The sequence below is a fragment of the Malus sylvestris genome, chromosome 15 (assembly GCF_916048215.2).
Source record: "Malus sylvestris chromosome 15, drMalSylv7.2, whole genome shotgun sequence".
Taxonomy (NCBI): Eukaryota; Viridiplantae; Streptophyta; class Magnoliopsida; order Rosales; family Rosaceae; genus Malus; species Malus sylvestris.
In genome coordinates this window covers 44802631-44816379 of record NC_062274.1, presented here as the reverse complement: position 1 = coordinate 44816379, position 13749 = coordinate 44802631, and the positions used below count along the sequence as shown (strand labels likewise).

At 38.8% G+C, this 13749-nt stretch overlaps 1 protein-coding gene across 1 annotated transcript; it reads left to right on the top strand.

Moving 5' to 3' along the window:
• The first annotated feature begins 9925 nt into the window (after positions 1–9925).
• Positions 9926–12739, top strand: LOC126602068 (5'-adenylylsulfate reductase-like 4). Its single transcript, XM_050268884.1, has 4 exons — positions 9926–10503; positions 11287–11474; positions 11557–11681; positions 12003–12739. The coding sequence occupies exons 1-4, from the start codon at positions 10321–10323 to the stop codon at positions 12446–12448; spliced, it is 942 nt and encodes a 313-aa protein (XP_050124841.1). The 5' UTR covers positions 9926–10320; the 3' UTR covers positions 12449–12739.
• Positions 12740–13749: the final 1010 nt, after the last annotated feature.

The following is a 13749-nucleotide window of genomic DNA, read 5'->3' as shown; positions in this document are numbered from 1 at the left end:
AAAAAAAAAAAAAAAAACAAGGGAAATTCAACAAAGCTTCATCAATGCCTTTGGAACAAACCCACAAACCTCTAATGATCAAGTAAAATTTGACCATCAGTTTCCTGCAGCTGGTTGAGCTTCCTCTTCATGTTTGTAGCATAGTCATGTGCGAGGTTGTGCAACTGTTTATTCTCATGCTTGAGCCCTTTAATCTCCTGTTTGAGACTTATCACTTTAGCTGCCAATGATTCAACTTAGCGAATTCGAGCAAATAGACGTTGGACCATATTAGACACAGAACCTGCACACTGAACACTGAGAGCTAGAGAATCCTTAACAGCTAACTCATCAGACCATTTGGAAAGTAGTCTGTTATCTTTGGGAGCGAGAAGGTTCCTGGCCACCACCGCAACGGTCATATCATTCTTCATCACAGAGTCCCCAACGGTAAGAGGACCAGTAGGGGATAAGAAAGATGGGCACCATATGTTGTCTTGAGAAGGCATGGCTGCCTCTTCACCAAAGTTCAAGTCAAAACGACGGTCGGATGGGTCAGACATTCTCAAAAAATGATGAATGAGAAATGATGTGCAATAAACCTCTGAAGTAAGGAGAAAATTCCTACAAACAATAACTCTCTAAATGTACTTTTTGCACACAATTGGTGCCCTTATAAAAGAAAGGGCAACATGGTCGTTGGTTCAAAAATCGAAGAGGCACCACTTTCCGGATTTCAAAGAGGCACCACTTTCCACACGCAACATTAGCTCCTCGGGTACCACAGATAACTTTGCCAAAGATCTCTGACAAAGGTTAGACACATAAATTTTGAAGGTCTAGCTACCCTATTATTACCCACAAGGGTAAAGGAACAACACCATTGCTTGATAACTAGAATGTCCTAATGTGTGTCAACCTCCGTGCTCTGTGACAAGGCAGACTAGCAAAAATGCTCAAGCTTTACTCACATTCGAGAAAACACTCCCAACAAGATTACTTTCTAAAAAATCGAAGAGATACTGCTATCCGAATCTCAAAAGTTAGACTCCCAACAAGATTGCTTTATAAAAAATCGAAGAGGCACCACTCTTCGAATCTTAAGAGCCAGACTCCCAACAGGATTACGTGCTTAAAAATCGAAGAGGCACCGCTTTCAGAATCTCGAGAGCCAGACTCCCAACAAGATTACTTTCTCAAGAATCGAAGAGACACTGCTATCTGAATCTCAAGAGTCAGACTCCCAACAGGATTACTTTCTCAAAAATTGAAGAGGCACCGTTCTCTGAATCTCGAGAGCCAAATCCCCGACAAGATTGCTTGTTCGAAAACCAAAGAGGCACCGCTCTCCGAACTTCGAGAGCCAGATTTCCTTGGATAAAGCTTGTCTGCAATCTTCACACGTAACATCAGCTTTCCAGAAACCACAGACCATTTTTTCAAAGTGCTCTGACAAAGTTAAAACACGTGAAGCTTGTAGTTCCCATTACATTGCTATGACCAAAAAGGGTAAAGGAATAACACTACTACTTGTTGTTAAGGAGACTCCTATATATGTCGACCTCCATCCTCCACAGCCAGGCATATCTGCAAATAAAAAAAAATGCTCAACTTTTCTTCACATCCGAGAGGGCACTCTCAGCAGAGTATCTCGAAATACTCAGCTGTTTTTCCTCCCGATAATACCTCTGCAAACAAGCCACACCAGAGCAATAATATCTCATATCATCAGGGTTAAAAGCAAGAGTATCCCATATCATGCTTTTTCCCTGTCTTTTCCTTTGGCTTTGTTCTTACCTGCAAGACAAGGAGAAAGAGAGTAATTAGTCAGTACTTGGAATCAAGGTTCCAGTCAGGAACTGACTGCATGGAACCCCTTGCCTGATTACTTACCTGACAATGCTTTCGAGTACTCATCTTCAACATTTTATACTTTCAGAGAAAATACCACATCTGCCTAAGGAACATATAGGGCAAGTAAGAAGGATACAAGGAACTATGTGGAGACAAACGTAACAGAACACGTGTCGATACATCCATTAATTTGTCAACAGTAAAAATATTCCATATTATTAAGGTTGAACGTACTCTAGATTTGATGGACTTGTTTTGACCCTCAAATTCTTGAGTCGACCTTATACTCTGGAGGAAACCAGAAAACCTTCCAGCCCAGTTCAAGAATAAGCATGTGGAAAGTTACTTCTTCAAAAGCAAAAGTATCTCATATCATCTCTTCTCTATTTGCTTCTCCTTATCCTTGTTGCTGTTTACAACACAAGGAGAAAGAGAACAATCAACTAGAAGCCGAAGTCGAACCTCCGATCCAGGTTGCTTGCTTGGAAGTCTGATTGCTTACCTTGTCTGTTACCTCATTCGGCAAATCTCCTAGCTTGGCGACTTGGGGGACTCCTACTACATGGTTTGTATCGCGCTTGACCAAGCCTGAAACTACAAGTAAGCTTCCAGTCAAATTGATACATTACCTTGTGCATCTCCATCGATTAAATATACCACCCCTGGATGGAGGAAAAGTACTTCTAGAGAAGATGCCACATCTACCTATGAGACAGATAAGGCAAGTGAAGACGATACCACACTTCGGTACTTAGAAGTTTCGTGATTACTTAGTGGCTTGGATCTTGCAAGTTCCCAACTGAGGAGCTTCCCTCACTCGGGAACTTAGGGGAGCACTGTTTGTACCATACTTGACCAATCCCGAAACTACCAAGCACCGGTCAACGTTATACCGTCAAGGACCTAGAAGAGTTTCCCTTTAACCAGGAGGCCAATCACAGAGCGACACATGTCGACATCAGAAACCAATCATAGCGCGACACGTGTCAACATCGGAAGCCAATCACAACACGACACGTGTCAATGTCAGAACAAGGCTAGAAACTCTCTTCTATAAAAGGAGATCATTCTCCCACAGTATTTCCTAATGTCATTTGTACTATATCATTCACTAGTACTTACTAAAGGAGAGCTTGAACCTATGTACTTGTGTAAATCCTTCACAATTAATGAGAACTCATCTACTCCGTGGACGTAGCCAATCTGGGTGAACCACATACATCTTGTGTTTGCTTATTTATCCCTATCCATTTACATATTCACACTAGTGACCGGAGCAATCTAGTGAAGGTCACAAACTTAACATTTTCTGTTGTACCAAAGTCTTCATTAATTTTGTGCATCAACAAAATTAGTTGAATTGTAACAACATATTAGGCTTGTTATTATTAACATTAACGATTTGTTATCATGTTTAATTTTGTTAATTTCTATTTTTTATTAAATCAAACAAACGTTACCTGAGCTTGAGCATGTGTTAATACACTTTTTGAGATTAGCACAAATAATATTATTTGGGGTAAATTACATAGTATCCCCTTAGATTTGACGTCTATTACAACCTCATACAACATCTTTAAAACATTTAAATTTCATACATTTACTTATCATTTTATTTCAATTTCATACATCTGTTAGAAAATTCGTTAAGTAAACCGTTAAGTGATGACATGGCAAATATGAGGTGCTGATGTGGCTGCCAACTTTGCATCAAGTAAATAAAAAAAAAAGATTAGTTATTTAAAAAACCATTTTTTAATAATTAAAAATGAAAAAGAGGATCTAGGGTGAAGGATTTTGGCCTTCTTCATCCCCAATACCACCACCACAACCCGACAAAAAAAGAGGTCCTCGACGCCGCACCTGTCTGCTAACTACTCTTCCAATTACCACCACAACAACCTGAGATCTCACAACTCGCGTCACAGCGTGGTCGATTACGTCGATAACCTCCTCTCCCAGCACTCAGACCTTGACAACCTTCAATCTCCATCCCAAAAGCCAAAAACTGAAAAAGTTCCAAATTTTCCCGCACTCAACAAAACACAAAGAAATCCAAACATTTCCTACCCATTTTCTCTCAATTTCCCTCTAACCAAACACACCCTGTTATCTTTCGAAATAATATGCAAAGCCTACCCATTCAATTTCCCTAAAAAAACCCAACAAAACTAAAAAAACCAAAAAACTAAAATATCCCTACCCGACTACTTCTGAATGATGTCGGCCTGAATGGGGACGAATCGAACCCTATTTCTGTCTTAGAACCCGACTTGCCCCTGATCGAAATCATAAACCACCATGAATGTAACAGAGAGAGCTTGAAGATAAAAGTTAAGAGAGGAAGACTGATTTTCTTATTTATGTGAAGAATGAACATTACAGACCTTATCCCTTTAGGATAGTATATATAGCTCATTACATAAAGCAAACCAGATGTAGAACGCCGGTCATTGGGGTCACCAGCCCAATCTACATCAGACTAGGCTTGCAAATCTAAATTGTCTCTAGAAAATTTAATACCAAACTCAATAGTGCCCTTAAGATACCTTAGTATACATTTGACAGCCACGGAGCGAAGTGTAGTAGGTCTATGCATGAATTGGCAAACTGTATTAACAACGAAAGATAAATTAGGCCTACTAAATGTAAGATATTGCAATCCTCCTACCAAGCTCCGAAATAAGAATGGATCAGCTAGAGGTTCTCCTTCATACTTTAATAGTTTGGTTTCTGGAACAAGAGGAGTTGCACAAGGTTTGCACTCAGTCATACCAGCTTTCGATAGTAACTCAGTTGCGTACTTAACTTGATTCACAAAGATACCTTCAGGTTCATAATGAATATGAAGCCCAAGAAAATAGGACAATTGACCAAGATCTTTCATATCGAATTTGGAGCTGAGAGTCTTGACAAAAGAATCCAAAGCAGCCGAGTTATTCCCAGTTAAGAGAATATCATCAACACAGAGTAATAAAATGATAACAACGGAATCTGTGCGTTGAACAAACAAAGAAGAAAGCCATGAAGGAAGGCATTCTTGACGTCTAATTGCTTAATCGTCCAACCAAAATAAGTAGCAAGAGCAAGAACAAGTCGAACAATAGTGTGCTTAACAACCAGACTAAAGGTTTCATCATAATCTACTCATTTCTCTTGCAAATAACCTTTGGCAACTAATCGGGCTTTGTGTCTAGATACTGAACCATCAACATTCTTCTTAAGTTTAAAAACCCATTTACAACCAACTACGCTCCTTGAAGCAGAAAGTGGAACAAGAGACCATGACTGTTGTTGTTGAAGAGCTTAGTATTCTTCTTGCATTGCTTTATACCATTCAGGAACTTTCATGGCCTGTCGATATGTCTTGGGTTCAACAAGACTAGGATCAGGAGAAATGGAGGCATGAAGTGCGCGTTTCTTGGTAATTCCTAACTTTACTCGAGTGATCATATGATGGTGATTGTGAGGAATTAAAGTAGTGGATGCAGACGACATGGAAGCACTAGAATGATTCTCTGGAACAGTATGAATAGTTGAAGGCTGTGTATCTTGATTGATTGGAAGAGGAATATTTTGTACCACTCTAAAAGTATCATCAGACTGCATATGGATATGAGCCAAATTTGTAGCTTCTGAAGGCCTTGGAGCAGCACATAAAGGAGTAAGATGAGTGTAAAATGAACTAGTCATCGGTGCAGGATCAATGGCCTTAATTAATGCAAAAGGAAACACTCTTTCATAAAAAATAACAAGCCTTGATACATAAACCCTTGCAGATGCAATATGATAGCACATATAGCCTTTGTAATCGAGAGTATACCCAATAAACACACATTGGTCAGTTCTTTCTTGCAACTTATTGTGATTATAGGGTCGCAATAATGGATAACAAGCACTACCGAAAACTTTAAGAGTAGTAACATCAGGAAGTGAACCAAAAAGCTTCGCAAAAGGAGACTTCATATTTAGACCTTTGGTTGGCATCCGATTAATAAGATAGTTTGCTATAGAAAGCATGAAACCAAAATTTCAGAGGCAATGAGGTTGTAGAAAGAAAAGTAATAGCTGTTTCAACCAAGTGTCGATACTTTCTCTCTGCCATCGCATTTTGCTGTGGAGTGTATGGGCATTTTGCCTTTAAATGCAAGAAATTCTTGAAACACTTTACTAATGAACTCACCACAACCATCACTCTGTAATATCTTTATAGACTTTGAAAAATAATTAGAAATATATGCATAGAATTGAACAAAAACTCCAAAAACCTCAGATTTATTCATAAGTGGATAGATCCAATAGTAACGAGTACAATCATCAACAAACATAACATAATACCGATATCCTGAGACAGAAACATGTGGACTTGACCCCCAAACATCGGTCCCCCAAACATTAGTATGGACCTTATGAAAAGCTTCACTAGCTCTATTTACACTAGGAGAAAAAGGCAAACGAGTCAATTTACCCTTCAAACAAGATTGACAAATCATTGAAGATGAATCTACAGAACAAGAGATATTAGCCTAAGACAACATAATAGAAGTAACATCATTAGTAGGATGACCAAAACGTTGATGCCACAGGTGTGAATTGATCTTCTGACCAAGAAAAACACGTTTGGTAAAAGTTGGATCAAGCTTAATTTGGACAGGAATGGGGTACAAGCCATCAGTGCTTTAGCCTTGGTATAAAACCTTCCCCATTTTGTCCTGAATTTCAAAAATAACCTCATCAAATAAGAAACGACACTTGTCCAAACAAAATCGTCTTACTGATAAAAGATTCTGACTTAGTTGAGGAACATGCAGTACATTACGCAAATGAAAAACTCGAGAACCAAGAGTTAAAGTAGCATCCCCAATATGTAAAATAGGGAGTGCAGCACCATTACCTACTGTAATGGTATTAGTTAGAGAGCAAGGTCTCACTGCAGTAAAACAGTTGATATCTGAGACCATATGATGAGTTGCACCACTATCTGTGAGCCAAATATTTGGAGGTTGAAATGGCACTGAAGACATGGCAGTGAAGGCCTACACTGAAGGGGGACTCTTTCCTTGCACAACATAATTGTAGCGATGAGGACAATCAGCACCAATATGACTCAGCTGCTTACAAATCTGACAAGGTATTGTGGATGAGCTAGATGTTGAGACACTAGAAACTGGTGAAGATAGTGGTGGTGCAAGATATGATGGTGCACTTGGACCGAGGACTCCTTGTCCATTATGTGGAGGAACATAGTAGTATGAACCACCTCCATGTGAAGAAGATCCGTCTCCATGAGAAAATTGAAGGGAACCATCATAAGAACCTTGATAACCACTAGAGTGAGGAAATTGTCCACCATTATAAAACTGTAATCCACCATATTGTCCACCATTGGAAAATTGAGGTCTACCAGCTGGAAATGAAGTAGAATTAGGGCCAGAATATTAAGAACGACCATAACCTCCATTATATCGACCTCCTCCATTATATTTGTTTCTTTAATTTCCTTTTCCACGATTAAATCAACCATAAGTATAGCCTCCACGAGACCAAGAAGCGTCATATGAATTGCCTTGAGAATATGGTGCCTGAGATGAACTTCCAAGCATTTGTTTAAACAAATTTGAGTTAACGGAAGAATAAGTCTTGCTGAAAGAATTAGGTATAGGTTCAGTTGTGGAAGATGTAGAAAAAGATAAACCCCTAGCAACCATGGCAGCAAGCATTGTAGCGTTCATGATAGTATTAACTTTAGAAATATCACTCTCTTCCGCAATAAGTAGAGAACGCAACTCAGATATAGTAATAGCAACCGGTCGAGCTCGAATATGGGAGCGAAAATGATTATATTCAACTGGAAGACCATTCAATGTAATAAGAACAATATCCTTATTAGTGATAGTAAAACCCACACAAGCTAAACGTTGGCGAGCGGTCTTAATTTTGCTCAAATAGACTTTAATGGAGTCTGATCCTTTTTGAATGGTTTGCAAATTAGTTTTCAATTGCATAAGACTTGCCTAAAAAACAGAAGAGAAACGTTCCTGCAATGTAACCCAAGCCTCAAGGGAAGTCTCACAATTCATTATTTCAGAAAATGCCTCCTCAGTTATGGTAGCAATAAGCATGTTCTTGATAGCAGTATCATGATCAACCCATTGTTGAAATGACTCATTGGTAGAATTAGGACATGGAAGACTACCATCAATATACCCAAGTAAATGATATCCTTTCAACAATCGTTGAATTTTAGCACTCCAAGACACATAATTTGTGTCATCCAATTTAATAGACACGAAATCAGAAATGGTGCGAAGAATATCCATAGCCGAAGAGTTAGAGATAGGCATGATAAACTTGCACAATTGATGAATTCTAGACAAATGACAACTTCTAGCAGAAACAACAGTAAAGTAGAGAATCAGCAACAACTAATCTTCCAAAATCAGAGATTCAAAACAATTGCAAAGATCAAGAGCTAGGGTTTCGAAGTCTAAATCAATCAGAACATCCAACACGACTAAAAATAAAATTGAAGTGCACAAGAACGTAGATATCAGCAAGATCGATTAAATTCTACAAATAACAAAGCGTAACAAGAATTAAATCCAAAAGAAAAACCTCAATGGCGAGCGGAAATCGCGAAGTCCCAAAGATAGATCACGGAGTCGACAAACAAAAGAATGAGTACCAAATGAAGTGTAGACGACGAGATACGAAGAAATTAAACGCTGCTAAGCATATGGCTCACAATGATACCATGATCGAAATCATAAACCACCATGAATGTAACAGAGAGAGCTTAAAGATAAAAGCTAAGAGAGGAAGACTGATTTTCTTATTTATGTGAAGAATGAACATTATAGACCTTATCCTTTTAGGATAGTATATATAGCTCATTACATAAAGCAAACTTATACTTACACCATTTAACTATCTTAAGACAACACATTAGCTCACTTAAGCTGATGTGTCACTAGTATTATCTATTAGCCCCGGGTCCGCGTCTTCAGTAAAGCCTTCTTCGTCGACACCGACCGGGGCCACTCGTTCCAGGGGACGATAATGGGTTTCATTGTGGGTTTGGGTTGGGGGGTTGTGGGGAAGTTGGAGGTAGGGGTGGGGGATAGGGTGGGGCGGAGGAGAGGGAGTGGATTGGAGGGGGGTGGGAATGGTTTCTGGGTTGCGTACTCGACAGAGACAGGTGCGGCATCGAGGACGGCGGAGCCGGTGAGGTTGTCGTTGATGGACTTGTTGGAGACAGACAACTAGATGGGGATGGAGGCGGCGACGAAAGATTCTTGTTGCATACAAGCACAAAGCAGATGGGGATGGAGTATAGGAGGAGGTGGGGTTATTGGGGATGGGTGAATGCAGCTGGGGATGGGGAAGACATGGGTTTTAGGATTTTTTGTTTTTTTCTAAAAAATACTTTTTTTTAATTAATTATTTTTAAATTCATAAATTTTTTTTTGCCACTTCAGCTCTTAACGAAACAATGGATGAAAAATCTAACGGATGTATTATTTTGAAATAAAATAATACGTGAGGTATGAAAGTGAAATGTTTTAAAAATATTGTATAGAGTCATAATAGACCTCAAACCTGATAGAGTACTATGTAATTTACCCTATTATTTGAGTCCAGTTGAGCACCTATGGTCCTTATTACTCGGGTTAGCTCGCCTCATTTACACCCGTAAACCCAAACAACCCACCAAATAACTTTTTTTGTTTTAAATTATAAAAAGGGAGATTTAAAACACCATTTCATTATCATCACAGAAAAAAGTAGCAATTATTATTTATTATTTATTAGTTTTTATTTGCAAAAGTTAAATTAAATAATAAATAAATAAAGGAGATATATATATATATATATATTAAGTTAAAAAATGAAAAATTAGGCCAATTACGGTATAATAATATTTTTCTTTACTTATAAGCGAAAAGCCTTCGGTAAACACCGAATTATATTATTACTAATCTATTATCTATTATGAAATTTAATCCATCATCTTACTTTTTTTTATTTTTTTAATGTAAATAATATCGTTTAAAAAAAAAATTAAAAAACCACTTGAGAAAGGGGAGAAAGGAGTTGGCAAATACAGAGAAGCAGACGAGTGTGACTCAAAGAAAGAACTCACCGATATCTCCACGTCTCGGATTTTGCTCTCCTCTCCACCCCATCACCAAACTACCCAAACCATAACCAAAACCAAAACCACCCCTTTTTTTCCCTTCCTTTCCCCGCAATAATTCCAAATCAACCAACCGATTTTCTCCCAAATTTACCATTAATAATCAAATCCAATCTGCTTCCCCAACCAACAAGCCTCGACGCTAAAATGCGCCGGGCTTTCTCCCCTGGGCCCCCTCCTTCTTCCTCCTCATCCGCCGTCGCGCTGTTGCCGAGCAGCTCCCCATTTTAGTTTTTCGTTTTTTTTTTTATTTCGGTTAATTTGGTGTTTGGGGAGGTTTTGATTCTTAAATGGGGATTAGGGTTTGGGAAAGTGGGATCGTGATATTGGTTTTATGGGTCCGGCTAATTTCCGCCGCCGAACCCACCTCTTGCCCCGCGGAGTCCGCTGCCGATGCGATCTTCGGCTTCCGGTATTCCAATTGCCCCGTCAACGGCGCTTCCAGATCCGTTGAATCCATGGGTGTTATCGTGGTACACAATTGTTTATCTATTTACTGTATTGCTATTAATTTTTATTTTCAGGGAAATTATGTTTTATTTAGAATTATAGCATTGGTGGTGTATCTCAGTATCTGGGTTGGAGGTGCAGATTAGGGAGATGCTGTTTTTATTTGTTTATGTGTTTATTAAAAATTCGGGTTTCGGTATATGCATTGACCTTGCTATTAGGGTAGTAATTTGTATTGTTGTTGTGAAAGACCTAGTTGGGCAATGCCCATTTTCCCAATGATGTTCAAAGTAGTTGCCGCCCTCTATCCGAAATGGTTTCATTCATAGAGCTTTTCCAAGAGGATCAGTTTAGGTTTTTGAGTTTCGCTACATTTGTGTTTTGAGTGCTTTGGTGACCTCTGATAGCGAACCCTTTTCAGAATTTATATGTTTGGATAAACAAGAACAATACTTGTCTCAAGCAGTCACTTTAAGACTAGATTCCTGCAACCAGTTTCTCCTTTGAATGCTGTAAATATCACATACGGTTTAGTTTAGTGCCAAAAAATTCTTTTTAGGGGTGAGGTAATGGAAGCGTTTTTCTTCCGAAAGTAGAGGGAATAGATGGCACTGAAGATGGATCTGCAATGCACAAGTGAGATAACAATAACATTCAGCTTTTTTCACAATTCCGTGGATTACACTAGCGCTGGGATGACAAAAAAATGTCTTGTTTTTTTATTTTTACACGTATGCATTGAAAGTTGAATTTCTTTTCTCTTACATATTTGTTATTCTAATTTTGTTTGTATTGCTGCTTTGAAGGGGGATGAGGTTTCTTTACAAAGGGCATTAAATATTGTTCACAAGAATACTCATGATTATGTGGCGGTGCTCTTCTATGCATCATGGTGCCCTTTCTCAAGGATGTTTAAACCAACGTTTTCCATCCTGGCTTCTTTGTATCCTTTGATCCCCCATTTTGCATTTGAAGAATCAGCCATCAGGCCAAGGTTTGTAAATATCTGCAGATATTGATCATATTCTACACGCTTTGTTATTAGAAATTGAACTTAACTGATTAACTGTTTGCAGTATACTCTCTAAATATGGAGTTCATGGATTTCCTACTCTTTTCATTTTGAATTCTACCACGCGCATTCGATATCAAGGCACGCGCACTCCTGGTTCTCTTATTGCTTTCTATAGTGATGTTACTGGTATGTCTTTTTTGTTCCTATTGTAAGCTTATGTTTTATATTTGGTATGATGAATAAGAATCAGTCAAAAAAGCCTTTTATCGAGTGATGTATACTAAAGAGAAGTGGTTTTTTATTTGAAATAACTGTTTTAGGTTATCTGTGATCCACTGATTCTATTTAGTCCTACAGGACAACTTGTTCTTTTTTCTGATATTCTGCATCACCATCCAGAATCATGTTTTTCTTAATTTCAGATTTGCCATTCTTTAGTCTCTCACTGTTGTTGTATTTATCTTATAACCCTGTGGGGTAGTTATTGACCGTGGTGAATGGGTGCAGGCATCAAGACTGTATCACTGGATCAATTGTCACTGGAAAAAATTGGATACCCACTAAATCATGAGAAGCATGATAGCACTGAGCAGGAAAGCTGCCCGTTTTCGTGGGCTAGATCTCCTGAGAATTTGCTTCGGCAAGAAACATATTTAGCTCTGGCTTCTGCTTTTGTGCTTCTGAGATTGCTCTACTCCTTTTATCCTGCTCTGCTTTCGTTTGCTCAATCTGCATGGAGACGGCATATTCAAAACATGAGACTGGGAAGCTTGTTGGAGCACCCTTTGGCTTTTCTAAAGCGGGCAGTACAGTTGTTTAATTCTCTAAAAGAGCCTTGCAAGAGGAGTAATTTGCAGGAAGGAGCAATGAACGCCAGAGTGTGGGCTTCCAAGTCACTTGCCACAGTTTCTATCGGGGATGCAAGCACCAGCAGGGGTTATAGCAGTGACTGAATGCTGTAGACAGTTTATCTGAACAGACTTTGATGCTCCCATGCCAAAGGGTGAGGCTGCAGAAAATGTGTTGTCCTAGAAGCGTTTGGTAATCATCTCAACACCCTTTGATGAGGGTTTTCTTGCAACGGAGGTGAATTATGTCGTTGTATCTTGTCGCTGTAGCGTATCATTCCGTTGTTGTTGTTGTCTATATGCTTTACAGGTTACAATATGTTTATCATTCAGACCGATGAATTTGTAATCCAATTTTTGAATAGGTTGAATAACTAGTAACCCTTTCATGTGCCACTCGCATTCGCTTGGGTTCGATGGTTGTCCAAAAGAAGTGAGAGGGGTTCGTTGTATCGTGTAGCTTAGAAGTTTCTGATATTCCTAACGGATTGGCCTTGAATGATGTGTTGAGATTGATGGAAGTTAGCACCAACCTCACATGAATCTTAATAATTTTCGACCAACTTTTGTTTTAGATTTGGAGTAAATTATAGTTATTGCACAGCATAAGTTGGTAAAGGCATCCAATGATTCAGAAAGCACATGCAATCTGTGAATCCAGGCTCCATAATTAGCAAGAGCATAGTTGCATTCATCATTTCCTTCTCCTCCGACATTATACAGTTACTTGATAGTAAGCTTCTTATGGGGACTACTTTGTTCTTTTTAGCATATTATTATGATCTGATGATACTCTTCATTTGTGAGGTCTTTGTGTTAGATTTTTGTGGATGACGAGTTTGATTTGATATCATATTATTATGACGTACCTATTGGTTTAGTTAAAATATGGGTAAATTACATAGAAACACATCAGGTTTGAGGTCTATTACAACCCCATACAACATCTATAAAACATTTCATTTTTATACCTCACGTACTATTTTATTTCAAAATAACACATCCGCTAGATTTTCCATCCAATGGTCTGTTAAATGCTAACGTGACTGCCATATTTGTGCTGATGTGGCTGTCACGTGACAAAATTTTTTTTTTTTTTTTTTATAGATTAACAATATTATAATATTAACCCTATTTACCAAAAAAAAAAAAAAAAAAAAAAAAACCAGAAAAACCCAAACCCAGATCTCCTTCCCCACAACCCCACATCCCACCCCCACCCCCACCCCCACCCCTTACCCATCTCTTCCTTCCCGTCCGTCCGTCCCCACCCCCATACCCATCTCTCCCACTCTTCTTCTTCCTCCACACCAACCCCAACACACTCCCTGACACCCTTTTTTCAATTCCCTCCTTCCCTCTCCCTCTCTAGGGTTTGAACCTTGAATTCCACCCCTCTCCCACAT